This window comes from Carya illinoinensis, chromosome 2 (genome assembly GCF_018687715.1).
Source record: "Carya illinoinensis cultivar Pawnee chromosome 2, C.illinoinensisPawnee_v1, whole genome shotgun sequence".
Classification (NCBI taxonomy): domain Eukaryota; kingdom Viridiplantae; phylum Streptophyta; class Magnoliopsida; order Fagales; family Juglandaceae; genus Carya; species Carya illinoinensis.
In genome coordinates this window covers 27,864,336-27,883,678 of record NC_056753.1, presented here as the reverse complement: position 1 = coordinate 27,883,678, position 19,343 = coordinate 27,864,336, and the positions used below count along the sequence as shown (strand labels likewise).

Here is a 19,343-nt window from a genome sequence, read left to right as displayed (position 1 = left end):
TGGAGTATCACTCTCTTCAAAGTCTAAGGTGCAAACTATCATTCGGGATCACACTTTATGGTAAAAAGTCAGTGATTTAACCAATTCTGTATATGAAAACTTTTAAGGGTGTGGTACATGGGATCGAAATTTGCTCTGTTGGGATGAGTCCTAAGAGCCTTCCCCTGAAGAGGTTCTTCGACATTAAAAAAAAAAATTGATGTCACATCCAACTTCCAATAATCTTGTATTCATCACAAATTACATGCGTACAAAAAGCAGTTCATATGGAAAGGAGTGGTAACACTTTTTTTTGCAAAGATTGGTAGGATTCATTATCTTTCTACCATCTTCGTGGAATGATAAGAGATTAATTTCTAAATTAAACACCCAATTTGGTTAGGCCCCATGATTAATGAAGATATAACTTTTCAAAGTTCAAACAAGCAATGAAAAAACCCAAGAAACTAATGATCAATGGTTAGTGTTTGTGTCCAATGTTGTTTGCTGTTTTTTGGGCATTCTGTCACGTTGTTGTTGGCAAAGCAGACACAGTAATGCATGCTAGTATTTGTGGAACGTTCGTCAATGCTTATGCAAAAAGTGGTACGCTGATTCAACATTTATGGTGCACGATTGTTGGGAAAAAGCATGGATTTGTGACGCAACTCCATAAAAATTTCTTTCACCCAAAACAATGATTTCGCTTTTGATCAAAATCATCCAAAATTCTGTCTTTTTTTTGGATATACCTAAACGCATTACTAAATTCGAATAGAATAATCTTCTAATTTTATAAAAGAATATTTTCCTTATTCTCATATACCCTAAAAAATTGCTAAAGAGATTGACTTTATTTTCTGCATCCATATTGTTTTATGATTATTGCCTAAATAAGTGTACCAAATTACTTAACCCTTTTATTTAGGAAAATATATTTGATGAGTAATCTTTTAAAATTTTTCAATTTTTAATTTTTAATTGTTTTTAAGTAGTGTTTTTAAATGAATTTGTGGTTTTTTTAAATATTTAAAATGATTTTAAAATATTTAAAAAACATAAAAAATAAAAAAAATGCATTTTATACTCATCATAGAAAATGTTAATATGTTGCTTCATTTTGATCGCTTATGTATTAATTTTTTATATTTAATAATTAAGAAAATGACTTTTAATATATTAATATATTTTTTAATTTTTTTTATAAATATTTAAAAATGTAAAGAATATAAAAAATAAAAAATAAACAATCACATTTGTGCTAGGCGGCACGCCGAGTTATTGCTAGGTGGCAACCTAGCACTACTCTTTATTTATTATTTAATAAAAGTTATTTATATATATATATATATATATTAATATTTAAATAACATAATATGATTAGTGTAGTCAGTAGAGGAGTCAAAGTTATAAACAAAAACTTACCGGAAAAAGAAATTAAGCAAGAGACTTTATAATAAATAAAATAAAAAAATAAAAAAAGTCAAAAAAAGAAAAGAAGTAAATGGCGTGCGTACAGATGGATACAATAACACAAACAACAAAACCCAGCAAAAGCACAAAAAGCACAACCCCTGGAGAGAAAAATCCTCCCTAATATCTTTCACTCTCTCTCAAGGTAATCTTCTCTATCTCTCTCTAAAGCACAGCCATCTCTCAGATCTCTATGTTTGTTTTGACTGATATTGTATTTCTGTACGTGCTCTGTTTGCCAATCTTAGAATACCATGTAAGGTTTTGTTCTGTGGTGGTGTGTGTGTTTCAGATCTTCAGGGGCGAGGGGGCATTGGATCTTCTTCTTCTAGGGTTCCGATTCGGAAGCTGCTTCTTTTTCTCATTTAGGGTTTTTGGGGGTTTCGAAAATGGCCTCGCCGTTTACCATTCCGGTCACTGCTAATCAGGTACCTGCTCTCTCTGCTATCTCTTAGCCTTCTGTGTGTGTGTGTGTGTGTGTGGGTTTTAATCTTCTCTCTCTAATGGCGGTGGTAAATGGGTCAGGTGGGGACTTATTTTGTGGGGCAGTACTACCATGTTTTGCAGCACCAACCCGACTTTGTATACCAGTTCTATTCCGAGTCCAGTACCATGCTTCGTATCGATGGCAACACACGCGAGACCGCTACTGCAATGCTTGTATACCTTCCTGTTCTCTTTTCTCGCTCTCTTTTTTTCTTTTTCCTAATTATATTTTGCGTTTATATTTTCTTTCTTGTTTTAGAATGAAATATGATGTAGCTGGTATTACTGGGTTGTTTGTATTTAACTATAATCTTTTTTTTTTTTCGATTTTAAATGAGTTTTAGATTTACTGGTATATTACATGATTTTTATTCAAAATCAGTGATAACGTCCAATGCAGGTATGTTGTCCCTTTACGTGGTATCGATTAATCTGTTGAGGTGCCTGGAGTTGGCATTATGGAGATGAACTCTACAAATGTTTGATCCAACCATTTTTTTTTCTTTTACAATGGTGAATGCATTGGTTATATAAATATCGAGAAAACTCTGGACATTTAGTGGCAGCAATATGTCATGCAATGAAAAATAGAATAGTATGTCACGACCACACGCCTCAATTCCTGTTTTATCGTTTGGTCCAGGCATCCAGCTAATAGAGGGACAAAATTGCTAATTTTTAATGAGCCTTTGTTTGGCTGTATTAAAATGTGCCATGTACTCATGTAGCAACTTTCATTCCTGAAGTAATTGATTCATCATAATGATTAGTTAGTACTGAAATTTCCTGGAAGCTGTGGTCTTAAATGGTACTAGTTTTTACATGACTTTGTAGCTGATAGTTTTTACTGCCACTGGTGTTTTACTGATTTAATAACAGTTCCATATTAATGGGCTATATTCACTTACAAAAAAAGGGGGGGGATATATTCTCCCATGATTCTATTTCTCTGTTCTGATACCCCCTGTTTGTTTTCTGTATCATTTATGGATGAACAATTAATAGAACTCTTATTCTACGTTGCCTAATTTTATTTCTTTTGGCAGCAAATCCATGCACTTGCTATGTCACTTGGTTATACTGGAATTGAAATCAAGACGGCAAATTCTCTGGAATCTTGGAATGGAGGTGTTCTTGTGATGGTTTCAGGTTCAGTGCAAATTAAGGATTTCAGCGGAAAGAGGAACTTCGTGCAGACGTTTTTCCTTGCGCCTCAGGAAAAAGGCTATTTTGTGCTTAATGACATTTTTCACTTTGTTGATGATGAACCAATTCACCACCATTCAGCAGTGTTGTTAGCCCAGAGCAAACTTGATTCCAAATTAAATGCTCCTGCTGCTATTTCAGATCCAGGTAATGGTTGCTCTACCTAATTTTTGGGGAGGAAGGGTTCTCATCGTCTTAGGTTGTAATGATCACAATCCTGTGGTTCAGTTAATTGATAAGGGAAAGAAGTTTTTGATTTTACCAGAAAAATGATTGTATGGAATCTCTGTAGGTATACATGTTGAGCTTGCTTTTATGCTTAAACAAATTTGATAATGAAACACCATGAATTCTGTTGTTCTTTTTTTTTTTTTTTTGAAGGGAAAAATGCATCTGCATTCATTAATAATCGAAGTTACAACTGTGACTTATCAATACAGGAGATCCGACTATAAGTCAACTAACGCAACTGCTCAGGAGCTTCCCCGTCAACAAATTTCTTTGTGACGGACATTGTCTAAACTTCTACACCTTCTCCCCTGACAGAAAGTCAAAAGAGAAGGCGCTCTGCCAAAACCAGAGCTGAAACAAACCTTCCTTCCGAAGAAGGGAGATACACACCCGCTCCATCCTCCCAAGGAGGAGGAGAATAACCAAACTCTCTCCTCCCAAGGAGGAAGAGTACTAACACCTACCTTCCTCCAAAAGAGGAGTAGGACTAACACCCACATTCCTCCAAAGAGGAGTGGGATATAAGCCTATTTTATTATTTATAAAAAACTAAGCAGATTTACTACAAAAAAAACTAAGGGTTGGTAAAACAAAAAGCCCAGTCTGAAACTACAGGCCCTGCCCAAGTTAAAAAACCGGCCCATAGCCCAGCCTGAACTACAGGTCCTGCCCAAGATAACAATCCGGCCCATAGGGCCATGGGGGCCCAACCCGATTAGGGTTTCAACTCAAACACAAGCCGCCGCCACCCATCTTCCTCCCCACGAGCCTCTGCATCCTTCCCCCGTCCGGCCCCTGCTCAGCTCTTCATCCCTATAGGCTTCGACAGAAAGGTTTGGCCGCTCCATGGAGAATGCAACTTACTCCCTGCTCACGGATTACACCACCGTCTCCGTCGCCCGGCCACAATCACTACGGCTAGATCAAACGGACACAGGGCCATAACCAAAGCCACACAAGGACGAAAACCAAACCTAGACTAAGCGGACACAGAGCCACCCAAGGCTTATTCCCAACCCCAGTCAAAACACCAGAACTAACCAGATCTAACAATCAAAACAAAAATAACGAAGAAACGAAAACCATCAACACTGTGACACCTGATTTCCGCCACCAACCAGAAGAGAAAACACCATGAGAAGCTTCCGGCCTCCACCCCAACCCCTTTGAAACCTCCATGCAGCACGGCTTGCACCCCGAAACCACCCTCTGTTTTCCATGGTAAAACAGAGATCCTTAACCCCGCGAGGAGCACCCCGAGCCAACAAGCAAAACCATCAATCCAGGAGCAAGACACCCGATTCAAACTCACGCCGTAACCCTTTGAGGAACATCCCACAGAAGACTATACAAAATAGTCAGGGATCTCGCCCAAAGCCGCAACCGAGAACCTCCCCCCCAACAGAAAATCTCTCCGCCCAACTGGGTGTAAAAAAGAAGAAAAGATCTCGGGTCACGGCCTCTGGTGGAAGCCTCCGGAGCCGATCTTATTTCAGGAAAACAAACATCGAAAACAGAAAAGAAAACACAGAAACGGTTGGGAGGAGGGAGGGAGGAGCCGAAGCTCCACCTCCCTCGGACGGTTACCTGGTTTCTTTTTCCTAGAGAGAGGATGGAGCTTCTCTCACTAAAACTCGAAGGCCGAGAAAAGTGATGTTCCCATGAATTCTGTTGTTCTTGATGTGCCAGATATGATTAGCAATGAGGCTTATACTGCTTCTTGTAGTTTTTACTTTTTGGTCATAAATTGTAAAATTTCTGGCTGCAGCTCAATATAAAATTGTGTATGCATGACCAATATCTGATAAGGAACAGCTTTGGTAACCTTCATTTGTAGAGATACTAGAAAATTTTTCTCCATCCAATAATTGAGTGAATTAAAATGATGGTTGTGGCAGTGTCCAATTATTTGCTTGGTGGCGAAGTCCAGGCAAGAGAGTTTGTGGCTCCTACAGAAGTAAAAGAAAATGGTATAGTTGACAATTATAGTTTTGCAAAGCAACGATTGCAGCAAGTCCCTGATTCTGAAGACATTCTGGAGAACATTGCTGTGGAAGAGTCAAATGGTTTACTTCAGAATACTCTAAATGCTGTAGACCAAGGCCAACTGCCTTCTGCAGTCGAGGAACCTGTTGGAGAGCCCCAAAAGCACACTTATGCTTCTATTGTATGTACTAAATATATTTAGCACTCATTATGTGGATCCATTTCTACATGGGACTGATTGTTTTTTTTTTTTTTTTGAAGTTACTAGTAGCCAAGGGTCAACCCACACAAATAGTTGCTTCACAGCCTTCTGCTAACAAAAGTGCACCTCTTCCTTCAGAGTGGGATCATGCATCACAGCCCACCACTCAGCAATCAATTGCGTCAACAAATACATTTGAAAGGTTTGTAGCAGAGGTGCCAGAGGAGGTACCCACGGTGGAAGATGAAGGTATGCTTTCTAATACTCCTATTATGCATTTCTGTTACAGCATAAGAGTATCAGATTTTCTTATTTTTTAATAAGTAAAATAACATTTTATTAAAACTAGTAAATAGGCTTAGCCCAAGTACACAGGTTGTATGTAACGCTCCAACGGAAGGCCTAAACCACATGACCTATATTCCAAAATGACTAGTCAATGATGCAATTGGAGTCCCATTGGAACCTTATAAAAAGCAAGAATTTCTCATTCCCAAGCAATGCGGGATCATATACATCATCTACCCTTATCCTTATCATATAAGGTATCACAATTTCCCCCTCTTAAATTCTTGACGTACTCGTCGGGCTAGTCCATTGTAGGTGGCACGGCTCAAGTCTCACATTTCTGGTTTGGATAGGCTCTGATACCATTTGTAACACCCCAATGGAAGGCCCAAATCATATGGCTTATATTTCAAAATGACTAGTCAATGATACAATTAGAGTCCTATTGGAACCTTATAAATAGTAATAACTTCTTTTTCCCAAGTAATGTGGGATCCCATACACTACTTATCATTATCCTTATCATATGGGGTATCACAAAGTATACAAATAACATACACCTAGTTACAAATTAGGAGCTAGAAAGTGGTAAAAGAAAATCATTTGAGCAGGCTCCATTAAAAACACGAGCTAAGGCTTAAAGAAATGAAGTATGGAAGAAGAAACTTCTAAGCTCATCTGGAGAACATTCCTTATCTAGTTATCTTCAAAGCTTCAACCATTCCTTTCAATCCATAGACACCACATGATACATAGAGGAATCATTCTCCCATACGTTCTCAATATGTGAATTGACCCTACTCCTTTACCAACGTGCAGACTAATTAACCACCCTTTGGGCATCACCCTTGCAATAGCTGTTCTATTAATGATCTTCACCCATAACATCCTTTCCACCTCACAGTGAAGTAAAAGGTGATCTACCGACTCCCCACTCTTCTTACACACATAACACCAATCCATTATTCCAAGATCACGCTTTCTCAAATTGTCCATAGTCAAAATTTTCCCAAGAGATGCAGTCCATCCAAATAAAGCAAATCTTAGGCGGCACCTTACTTTTCCAAATGCACTTCTAAGATTTTCTTATTATTATTCTAAGTTCCTTCCTTGCGAAATTGGATAAGACCTCATCTGTTTGCCATTGCCTTCAGTGATATTTTTGCAGCATTTATATATAAAAAAAAAAATTTTTTTTGGAGATTCATTTGATTTTATGTGGGGATATTTGTAGACGAAATCAAGTCTGTTTATGTGAGAAACTTGCCACCTTCTGTATCTGCTTCTGAAGTGGAGGAGGAATTCAAGAATTTTGGTAAACTCAGTGATGAGGGTGTGGTCATAAGAAGTCGCAAGGTTCATCCCCTTTGCATCTTTATCAGCTGTTTTATTGCCTACAAGCATCAATAATATGAAGCAAATTTTTTATTATGTGCAGGATGTTGGTGTTTGCTATGCCTTTGTTGAATTTGAAGATATGACTGGTGTTCAGAATGCTGTCAAGGTCTGGATAATTTTAGAGAATCTGTGATAAATAATACTTTTTATTTATCACGAATTCATATACTATACATGAAAAAAACTTTAAATTTATCTTCTGAAGTGAGCATACTTCTGCCATGTTCTCAACTTGGTCGACGATGTTCCAATTCTCTATTTGCATCAGCTTTCAGATATTTTATATATATATATATATTTTGAGCTTCTTTAACTTCCAAAATTCATTAATCTAATGTATATCAAGATCCTTAATTTCTCAGATTAAAATTCTTTATTTTTCAGGTAAAGATGTTTTGTTTTTGGGGATTTCCCTTTTTTGTTCCTTTTTTTAATGCATCTTATTACTTGTAAAAATAAGGAATTTCCATAATTTTGTTGAATTTGTTTATTTTTTATTTTTTTTGGTTGTGTTAAAGTCTATTTGATTTATGTCTGTAGGCGGGTTCTGTTCACATTGCTGGACGACAAGTATACATTGAAGAGCGGAGACCAAACAGCAATATTCCATCTCGGGGAACAAGTATGTATTTTGTTGTCTTCTATTACTTATGTCAGAAAATGGCCCCAAATCCTTTCATTTATGAACCATTGCGTCAATACTACATTCCTGATGGTGAGCTATAGATTTGATGAGATGAAACCTGAGGTGTCTGGCATCACCTGCAGGATTTAGTTTCTTTTTTTGTGGTTTGGGGTGGGGCATGCTATTTAAATTTTACTTTGATTCTTGAAACTTACTAAAAAGTTTCTGTGGATCACAAGTGATCTTTGGGTGTGACTTTTCTTTTTTATAAGTAAAAATATTATGAAGGATGAATGTTTAGGTGAAGCTCGAGTACATAGGACATATACAAGATATACCACCTAGGTCGGATGAGATTGTAACACCCCAAGTAAGGCCCAAGCCATATCTAGGCCCATACTCCAAAAGAATTAGTCAATTGTTTAATTGGAGCCTCATTAGAGTTATTATAAAGAGCAATAATTTCTACCTCTCAAGGAATGTGACATCCTATACACCATCTTTTTTATTTTTTTGATAAGTAAGAAGTAAATTTTATTGAAGTGCATGAAAATAGGCAGAGCCTATGTAACATCCCATACACCATCTACAATCATTAGTTTAATAAAAAATTATATGTGCGGTCAATTTTGTGTGCTCCTTGCGCACTCCGCTAAAGTGATTGGTTGCTTTACTGTTTTTTTTTTTTTTTTAATAAAATAACTGTTTTGCCCAGTTTCATCAGTAGACTGCACAATGAGTATGCAAAAGTGATTGTATGTAGCAAAACTCATTATGCTTTTCTGCATCATAGTGTAACTGTCTTGATGATTGTATCTCACCTAGCCTTTAGAACGTAATTTAGAAATATTCAAGCTTTGTTACTTTTTCTTTTTAAAAAGAAACATTTGAGCTATGCTTTTGGTAAATTTATAATAGCCTGAAATAATAACATTTGAAATATTCGTACTTTGTTACTAATAAAAAGATAAAAAAAAAAGAGAATTTTTGAAATTAATCATAGCATGTATAAATTATAATCACTAATAAAAAAGATATTCTTGCCTTGTTGCTCTCAGCAAATCACTATTTCTAAATATATCAGTTAATTGGACACTGTTATGAACAGGGAGGGGCAGGGGCAGGGTTAGCTACCAAGCAGAGGCACCCAGGGGGCGTTTTGGATCTCGGAATTTTGGTAGGGGAAGTGGTTATGAAGGGGTTGACCGGGACTACAACAAACCAAGAGGAAATGGTTTCTATCGGCCTGGTCCCCGGCAAGAGAGGGGGTTGCCAGGACACCAAGTATCAAGAAGTGGACAAAATCCCCAAGAGCCATTTAATTAGAATTTTCGAACAACAAGAGTGAAGTTTCGATAAACATGCAGCTTCGCACCTTCACAGTTGTCGGTTGGAAATTTATGATATCGATATTTTCAGGAGTCGGCCATGTTTAGATGTTTTGCAGTATGAATCACATATATCTCGTCCAAGGGTCCCTTGATACTTATTTTTCTTTACCAGGAAATTATTATAATTTAACAGCAATGTGTTTGCAGTTTTGAGCACTTAATCCGGTGAATCTAGCATTGTTTGTCTTACTGATGAAGCTTGTTGAATTGATTTATTCATTTATTAATTATTTCTATGGTCCTTACATTATTTATTATTCTCTTCACCCTGCAAGCCTTTTATCAGTTAATTCACTTTTGCTGAAGCGATATTTGAGCGACACGATATCCGAAATTCGCCCACTAAGATGGTTTCTAAAGAAGTACTACAATCACAAAAAGATTTCACAAGAATAAATTTAGAAGTTGACATCATTTCATATAATATGTTAGATCTATTTATAATATATGTATATTTACAATTTAACATATAATATTAAAATACGTTAATTTGTGAGTTTATATTTATAAAATTTCTTTCAAAGTTTCTTTAGGGTCACTACAGGTTTGTTTGGTCGTTAATTTCAGGATTTTGTGGGTTTAATTGAGGAACGTGTAAGCTGGTCTGGACACATAAGGATTAAAAAAAAAAAAAAAAATCTTTGTTAAAAGTGTGGCTCATTTGATATTAGAAATGCAAAGAAAAGGAATGCATTACGCTCGTTTTGGAGTTGGAATGGCTCCTAAACCAAGGATGTTTTGAATGATGGTTTGGTCTCTATGCTAATCAATTAAGCTTATCCTCGACCGTTGTATATATGTCGTATTAAAATATTTTAATATGTGCAGGATATGAAATTATTAGATATTTTCAGAACGTGGATGATGTACTACTTCATCTTATCCATACATGTCAAGCAGTTGAAATTACCGATATAAGCATTAACTTTTATACCACGTGTTCATAATCTCAAAGTACCTAATAACAATTCGATCTATGCATCATTTTTATCTTTGAAGAGCATGTTTTGATCTCAATTATCCCATATTCCCGCTTCCATCTTCATATCCTCTTTAGCTTGCAGTAATTAGGCTTAAGAACGTGACTCTGTGTTTGCAGTATCAGATCCAAGGGATTTTCATATCAGCACAATTTGCTCCTGTGCACAAACTTCAGCCTTTTGTCAACATTTTCCGATCAAAAAATCCCAGACATTCATACATTATGCAATTTCATGGCCGCTTCCCTCAAAACCATATTCTACAAGAGCATGTAAGTTTCTCTCTACGCTGATACGTTAATATCACATCTTCAGGATCTGCCAGAATAAGTAAGAATATTATTCCACTGCTCCTTGAACTTGAAGGTCTCCTCCCTTGGACTGGAGAAAAATCTTATTAGGAAAGAAAAAAGAGGAGCATGATACGAGCATTATCAGTTATTTTGAAGATGTCAGTTTTAAGTTTTCCGACCATCCAATTAATTCACATGCTCCTGCAATTGATATGATGGCTTAACATTTTAGTGGCCCTTATAGATGTTGGCATTGGAAACACAATATATGCCTGCGACTCTGGTCTGCTCAGAAATCTGATTTTTCGGTCAATTTTCACATCCCCAATGATGCAGTAGGCTCAAAATCTTGCTCCGGATTACTCACCAAAAAGAAAAGAAGAAGAGAAAGGATCTGGACTCCTCTTACTAGCCTCCCCATGACAAGGTTTCATTCATCATTTCATCTTCCTGAGGCACTTTTGCTCAAGCATGAAGGTGAAATCTCTTGGCCCAAGCTGATGGTAGCTAGGCCGAAGCAAAAGTACCAACAACAAAGATATTAGCAGAAATTGCAAATTTGCAATTACAATTAGCCAGCCAGCCAGCTCCCTAGGTGTTTTTTGGTTTTTTTTGGGGGGGGGGGTGGTTCTAATAATTAAGTGAATTGGTACAAACACAAAGAGATTATACAAAATAAACTCACAAACTGATGTGACTTCATGGAATCCATTAGATCTACTTTGTAATAAATATAACTTTATAATCTGATGTACCACATGAAACCATATCAGTTTGTAAGTTTACTTATGTGTAATCTCTTTATGACTAAAGTATTTTCTAATAATTAATTAGGGTATACTATCTATAATTAGCCCACAGGATTGAGCAACTAGAACAAGATAAACCAAGTCTTTGACCCTGCAGCTGGCCTCTTCTACGCACTATTATGGAGCCAGATCGATCAGATTAATGATAAGCAGCAAGCTAGGTAGGTATTCGATGGATTTAATCAACCAATCTATGAGGTGTACAACCGAAGCCTCATTCACATTTATATGCTAGAAGTTTCTAATTTGCTCCCAATTTGGTAAAGCTTTGACTGTGACGTTTTTAAGTTACAAAAGTAGATCATAAATTGTTGTGATATTATAACACACTGATCAATTCATTCACTTAGATAAGACTTTAAACACTAACTTACAAACGAAATTTCTAGCAGTTCATGAATCGTATAAAATATTTGCGTCTGGAGGTTGAGCTGATTTGAACTCTTTATAAATAATAGTGAATTAAGTAAGTAGAGTGAGTTGTGGGGCTTATTTAAAACGAGTTTAAATGTATTTGGATGTTAAGATGAATTTAATATTACTATTTATGAAAAATTGAAAAGTTTGTGAGTTCCACGTATAAAGATGTGTTGAGTTGAAAAAGATTGTAGATCCCAAGTATAAATTATTATGATGAATTATTTGAGACAAGAATGAGTTTTGGAGTGAAAATTGATTAAATTTTGATAGAAAATGATCATTTTTGTAGAATATTATAACAAGTTACAAATAAACTTTTTTCTTGCAGTAAAAACTTTATATTAACCAATTATTATTTTTCGTAAAAATAGGCAAAAAAATTTGTATGCTTGCCAAACAAAACCAGATGATGATCTATATAATCAGCCACATTCTCTCATATATGTTACCAAACATGTTTTTATTTAAAAAAAGAAAAGAAAAGAAAAGAAGATTAATAAGATGATTAGACCTTAACTTGATCATGATCATGACCCTCTTCCTAATTCTAAATTAAGCAACCTTAAATGCAAATCATAATGCAGTTGGGAAATTGACTAACGACCAATCTGGATAACGAAACAGTTAAAAACAAAATAAACTTTCTGCTCAATGGTAACCAACGAAACTCCGTTCTTTCTGCTGTCCCCTAAATGATTCTCAACGCTTAGCTACCCTTATTGATCGGCCTCCCCCCCCTCTCTCTCTCTCTCGCTCGCTATTTTCCCAGCTCTCAAAATGCCATGCACATTCTCTCCGGCCTGACTTAATTTCATGCCCATCAAATATCCCTCCCTCGCCGACGTCGTCGTCTTCCTCTCGATCGGACGCCGGCGATCGAGTGGACTCCGCTGTTCACGGCACCACCAACACCTTTTCTACTTTCATATTCCCTGCCCAACAAAGAACAATTGATTTGTTTCTCTGAGATCCTTTTCAACAGTCCGTACGTATATATATATATATATAACACTCATATATTATGTCAACCATTTTAGCACCGTTCCAGCTCCTGGAACTCAATCTCATATCGGCACAAGACCTCGCAAATGTATCGCGTTCCATGCGGACGTACGCTGTGGCGTGGGTCCATCCGGACCGGAAACTTTCGACCCGGGTGGACTCTCAGGGCGATAACAACCCCACCTGGAACGACAAGTTCGTCTTCCGCGTCGACGACGAGTTTCTCCACTCCGACACCTCCGCAGTCATGATTGAGATTTACGCCCTCCACTGGTTCCGAGACGTCCACGTGGGCACCGTCCGTGTCCTCGTCGGTAATCTCATCCCGAACCTTCCCGGCAGGTCGCACAACGAAAACAACAACCAGGTAAAGGTCGGAATGAGGTTCGTGGCTCTGCAGGTCCGGAGGCCATCGGGTCGGCCACAGGGGATTCTGAATATCGGCGTGGGAATTCTCAACAGTTCCATGCGGAGCATGCCGTTGTACTCTCAGCTCAATTCCTCGGGGGCCGTGGGATATCGCCATCTGATGGGCGAGGAGGACTCCCATCTTCAAGGCGGTTCTCTTCAGACGGGTGTTTCGAAGCCTTCGATAAGGCGCACCAAGAGTGACACCAGCTCCATGATCGCATCAGATCTCCGGACGTCAGAATTTCGGGCTGTCCAACAGAAATCCAATCTAAATTCGAGCTCCATGGTCAACGGCTCTGAAGTGGGTCCAATGAAAAAGAAAATATGGTCCAGAGCAAGTTCGTTGATCAGCGGCTCGGAAGTCGGAAGGGGTAGGAAGAACAAGAACAAAATAGAGTACAGCTCCATCATTAGTGTCTCCGAAGTTTATGGCATGGAAGCTCCAAACATAGGTAAAACCGCAAAACCTTACGGGAGACCAAGTTCGGTAATCAGCGGCTCGGAAGTTGGATGGGATCCAACACCTAAGAAAGGCCGGGAAAAGGCTAGTAATGGCAGATCGAGTTCTGTGCACAGTTCGCCGGAAGTAGCTGCAGAGGTTTATCCGACGCCGAAACGGGTGGTATTAAACGCAAACCCCGTTAAAGAAATCGACAACTGGTCTGAGTCGGACGTGGAGAAACCCAAGGTGAGACTGAGCACTCTTGAGAAAGCTGGCTTCGACTTGGATTTCGGGGCCCCGAGAAAAGCCACAACTCCCATGCACCCACGTATGACTCCCAGTCATACACGTGTGACTCCAAAGCATCCACTTGCGACCCCGGTCCACCCCCGCGCTAGTGCTACCGCTACGCCCATGCGGGCGAAATCCTTCCACAAGTTCAACGGGCTATTGGAGTACGCAACGCCGCGAAGGTCGACGATGAGGGAATACGCCACCACCCCACGCAGGTCGACGAAGGCTTTCTTGACGGAGTCTGAACTGGGTCCTTCTCCGTCGGAGGTTGCGGCGGAGATGGCGAAGGTGCAACGACTGGACGAGGAAGGGAGCTCGATCATTGGCGGGGCGCCCAGTATGGATGAGAGCGTGGAGGGGCTACAGTCGAAGCTGGAAAGGTGGCGGACGGAGCTCCCGCCGGTGTGCGACCGGGGTGTTGAGTTCTCGAGCATAAGGTCCAGTAATCGACACCCGCGGCGTAACACCGACAGCGGCAATGGATTGTTCTCGTGCTTCAGCAACATATGCGGGTGTCAATGTCAGATCGTTTGCGGTGGAGATCAGCCGACGGGTGGGTCGACGGTCGGGTCGAGGAAGAAAGGTAATGCCAGCGAGCGCATCCGCCGGAATTCCTCGGCCGACGATGTATGCTTTATCTGAACGGATGACTCTCGATCAATTAACGAACGAAGATATTTGCTTTTGCCTGCATGCTGATCATGGGAGCACGCAAAATCAACGTAGGACTAGATTGAGGGTCTGGATTTTGATTCATGCATGATGTACTCACGTACATAGCTAGAACAAATGCATGGAATGGAATTGGAAAGTTTATGATCGAGCATGCATGGGCGGCGCAGGATAGGGTATTGAAAGTTAGAAAGTGTTGAGATCATGTCCATGATCGGTTAGGCCATTCTTAATTTCTTTCTTTTGTTTTTTGATTTTCTTTTAGAACGATAGGTCAGGCCGTCATGCAATCTGCCCTATTGCTCTTCTTTTATTAGCTGTATCTGTCATTGTTACTAAAGTCTCTGTCATTTACTACTTGGAAGTCCATAAAGAGAGATACCCAAAAACACAAAGTTCTAAGGAAGTGCACACTTTTCCTCGTAGGGTATTGTTGATCGATATTCTAGTAAATTTTCGTAATTAAAGATATTAAATAATGTGTTGTGGGTGTTTGGGTTTTGCAATGCGTCTATTTGCATTGCACCCGGACAGACCAGCTTTTCTCTTTTCCTTTTGATATTACTTAATTCTTTGTCATTTGATCTTACTTGTACGTTATAATGCATTTTTATATGAGAAATATTTTAGTTATAAAAGAATTATATAAAAGTAAATTCATAAATTAATATAACCTGATGTAATATGTTAGATTATAAAGTTATTTTTAATATAAAAAAGATTTAACGCATCACGTGAAGCCACATCAATTTATTAGATTATAAGTATTCTCTTTATATATGTAGTAGTTCTCTTTTTATATTAGAAAAGTCTTAATGCAGGTACGAGGGGACGAATTACGCACCAAACTGCTAACGTGGATTAATAAATGAAATGGGACATTTTATGTTAAGCGGCAAAAGCAAAAGCAAATATCTTCTTGGGATTCCATCTGACAGATTTTGTTTGATGTGAAATTCTTTCATTTGCTTTTGCCCTCCCCCGTTCAGCTTTCCTTCCCCTTCATTCAGCTTTCCCCTCCCCCCGTATGAAACTCTTCTCATATATCAATCTCTCCCCCGTATGATGTTGTAACTCCGCAGCTTAATCTTGACTAAAAATGGTTGTATTTCTTGGACTCTACGGCGTAGATTTGTAGAGATGGTGAAAACCCTAAATCAAGATTGAAAGGTCTCTCCCTCTCTCTCTCTCTCTCTCTCTCTCTCTCTCTCTCTCTCTCTCTCTCTCTCTCTCTCTCTTGCTTTTAGTTATTTTATCTATTGATATATTGCGGTTTTTTGTTTTCAATATCATCGATGTTGTTCCTGGTTCTACGACGTAGATCTGAGTTTGGAAACCCTAAATCGAGCCTAACAGGTTTGTCTCTCCCTCAATGGTGCTTTTGGTTATTTGGTCTATATTTTAATAAGATGAATAAAGTAGAAGCCCCTAATCTGTATTCAGAATTTTTTTTAGGGTTTTTGTTCAAAAATGTATAATTTTGGTTTCACACTGAACATTTTTTTGCTAGGGTTTCTGTTTGGAAATTAATAGTTTTCATTTCTGTACAAAGATTAAGTTATGTATAGTGTTTTAATGTTGACACACAGAAAGCATTGCGTTTTGATGTCCTGTTTGGTTGCCGAGAAAGTGGAAGGAATAGGTTCGAAAATTTGAACTTATTTTATTTGTAAAAATAGAGTTGATTTGTGTGTTTAGATTAATTTGTTGAAGAGGTTTGAACTGAAGGTCTCCTAAACTGAAACCATAAAAATCTAACAAGCCATTTATCAAGTTGATCATATTATAATATAAATCAAACCTTAAAACAAAATCTGGTTTTAACTTTCGATGTTCAATTCAAACATTTAAAAAAAATTAACATAGAGTTCTCTGTCAAATTACTGAATTGTCTTAACACTCATGAATAATTCAAGCGAAAAATGTCATTCAACACGTAAAAGCTCCCCTGTGGTGTTGGTATCAGATGGAACATCTACAAAAAATGATGTGTGAAAAAGTTCGAAGGAAAGAAATACATGAGAGACAGAAACAATCTCTTTCATATGGTTAAAATGACATATGAAAGAGACTTAGGAAAGCAATAATTACATAGGAGACTAGAATGTAATAAAGTAGAATATATTAACTAACAAGAGATTGATTCCTCATTCAAACACCAAGTTCTAAAGGAACTATGAAGTTGATCATTCAAAATCCAACCTTAAACTTCCACCACTCATATTATAATATCATTTGTACAGTTAGAAAACTCATAGAAAGTGATCTTTTTAGCTAATTAAAGTATATATATTTTTTTAAATAGCTAATAGCTAATTTAAATCTGCAAGTGAACCTAGCTTCTCAGGAATTGTAAAATGATTAAAATGATTTGTATAGTTCTAGAACATATAAGTGATATCGTACACTTTTTATTAAAAAAGTAGCTAGGTAACTACTAGCTAGCCCCTTTTATCTGCAACAATAAAGGCAACCGCAAACCTGACTGCATTACAATGGATCTGCATATATGCATGCTTTCATGGAACAGTTAGCTGATGTGCCCCATTTTTCTTTATAAAATATGTTGAAACTGCTTTTATATTTTGTTTTACACTACATAAACATTTAGCTCGAATTTGTGCTTGTGCAGTTTCAACTTGTGCAGTTTTGTTCATTGATTGGGCTGGGTCTATCATTTATGGATAAGAAATTAATCCTTGTGTTTCTGTCTGTGTTCATGACATTAAGGCTCTTATTGCCCTAACACCTGACACTAATATGATTTATCTGTTTTCCACAAACACTCCCCTAATGGTAACTAAGTTGCTCCACCTCTCTTTTAAAAAAAAAAATACTTCTTAACCCGAGCATAAACTAAAAATGAGAAAAACTTCTTTTTCATAGCAACAATATACTCCATTGCCTATTTTGGGAAAATGTTGTTTGGAGAAAAGGTATCGAGTGAAGATTCTTCTTCTTCACTTGTTACTCATACTTTGAGAAACAATCCAATGTGCACTTGTGGGTCACCCGCCTCGCTCAGAACATCAAATACGCCAAGAAATCCAGGTCGATCATTTTTTGGGTGTTCAAAGTACAATTCTCAGGTAAAAAAAAAAATATCATCAGAAGCACTTGCTTTGTTTGGGTTTGAGTCAAAATTACAAGTTAATTTACTATGCCTTTCGTTGGTTTGTTTATACAGGGGTTACCACACTGCAACTATTTCAAATAGACAGATATTGGTAGCGGCTATGAAAGAGAAAAAGAGCTTGTTAAAATAGAAATTAACTCCTTAAGGAAGGAGGAAGAACTTTAGAAAACTAAGGCAGAGTTTCAACAAATTGCCAAAGAGTTGCGAAGAAGAGAGGAAACGGTTCGAAGAAGAGAGGAAGAGGTTTGAAGTTGGATAGAAGAGGTTCGAAATTGGATGGAAGAGGTTCAAAAAAGAGATGGCGAAATTGTCAAGAGGGACTTGGGAGTCCAGCGTCAATGCAGAAATATAAAGCTCTATCTTATCATTTGTATATTACTTTATTTGTACTTCTCACGATCACAGTGAATACTCACTGATTGTCAAATATTTTGTATAAAGCTTGAACTTGTGAATTTGTGCTTTAGACTAGTAGTTATGGAAATGTGTAAGAAATTATTAGAACAAGTAGGCAACTGACATATCATTCTGATGAAACTGCTGATTGTGTTTTTCAGCAAAATGTTCATTGCAGCTCATTTAGTTTGTCTATTTGGAAAGTATGATAGTGTTGTGAAGATAGTGTAGTTGATAAATTCAGGTGCTTGAAAAGTCTATGTGGTACTATTCAAGTGCCCGGATCTTGAAATAAAGTGAACCGTGTGAAGCCGAAATGTGCTTATTTTGCTGAATTTGTATTGCTGAAAAGTCTGTGATACTGTTCAGGTGCACATATCTTGAAATAAATTGAACCATCTGAAGCCAAAATGTGCTTAGTTTGCTGAATCTGTATTGTTGAAACATTTTGTGGTATGGATCAGATGCCCAGATTTTGCTGAATCTTTATTGTTAAATCTGTATTGCTTAGTTATTTTGCTGAAATGTGATTAACTCTTCAAAGATTAAATTGCTCAGTTTTCAAATTTGATCAGGCCGAAATGTGCCTTCTATTATACATAGCCTATTTTAATAAATTAAATTCATAGGTAAAGTTGGAATTGGTCATATCTTTAGGTAAAGTTGATCTAGTAACTCCCATGGAACATGTACACCGAATTAACTAGCAAAATGGCAGGTACTGCTTATCTGGGCAAGTTAACAACTCATGCACACGACACCTACTTGTCCAACTTTAAGTTGGCATCAACAAACCAATTAAGTTGAATGTATACAGACCAAAGCATTATAAAAAATCCAGACTTCGTATTACAAGTTAACATATCTAAAAAAAATTAAATAAATACATAAAGAGACATACCATAACAAATGCTCTATATATATATATATATAAATCTATATTAAATAAAAGCTACACTATAGAAGTTCACATATATAAAAAAAAAAAAAAGTATAAAAGATATGGTGGTTATTAATGTAGTCATCAACAACCTGAAATCTGCTAACTTGGGCAGTGTAATACTAGGGGTGCTACCCACCCCTCGCCCTCGCCCCCGCCCATGCGGTTGGGGGGGGGGGGGCTTTTTTTTCCCCGGCCCCCGCATCGATGGGGCGGGGTACCCCGTCTGGTAATGGGGGTGCGGGGGAGCCCCTCCCCCTGTCTGGCCTCGGCTTTGGTGATG

At 37.7% G+C, this 19,343-nt stretch overlaps 2 protein-coding genes across 2 annotated transcripts; both read left to right on the top strand.

Moving 5' to 3' along the window:
* Positions 1–1,451: 1,451 nt before the first annotated feature.
* On the top strand, positions 1,452–9,515 carry LOC122300633 (nuclear transport factor 2-like). The gene is made up of 10 exons (XM_043111433.1): positions 1,452–1,597; positions 1,745–1,880; positions 1,978–2,112; positions 2,985–3,291; positions 5,274–5,542; positions 5,623–5,812; positions 7,086–7,207; positions 7,290–7,355; positions 7,790–7,871; positions 8,983–9,515. Exons 2-10 carry the CDS (start codon positions 1,842–1,844, stop codon positions 9,198–9,200), a joined length of 1,428 nt encoding a protein of 475 aa, XP_042967367.1. The 5' UTR covers positions 1,452–1,597; positions 1,745–1,841; the 3' UTR covers positions 9,201–9,515.
* Positions 9,516–12,490: 2,975 nt separating this feature from the next.
* Positions 12,491–15,142, top strand: LOC122294915. The gene has a single exon (XM_043103908.1). The coding sequence runs from the start codon at positions 12,789–12,791 to the stop codon at positions 14,556–14,558; it is 1,770 nt and encodes a 589-aa protein (XP_042959842.1). The 5' UTR covers positions 12,491–12,788; the 3' UTR covers positions 14,559–15,142.
* Positions 15,143–19,343: the final 4,201 nt, after the last annotated feature.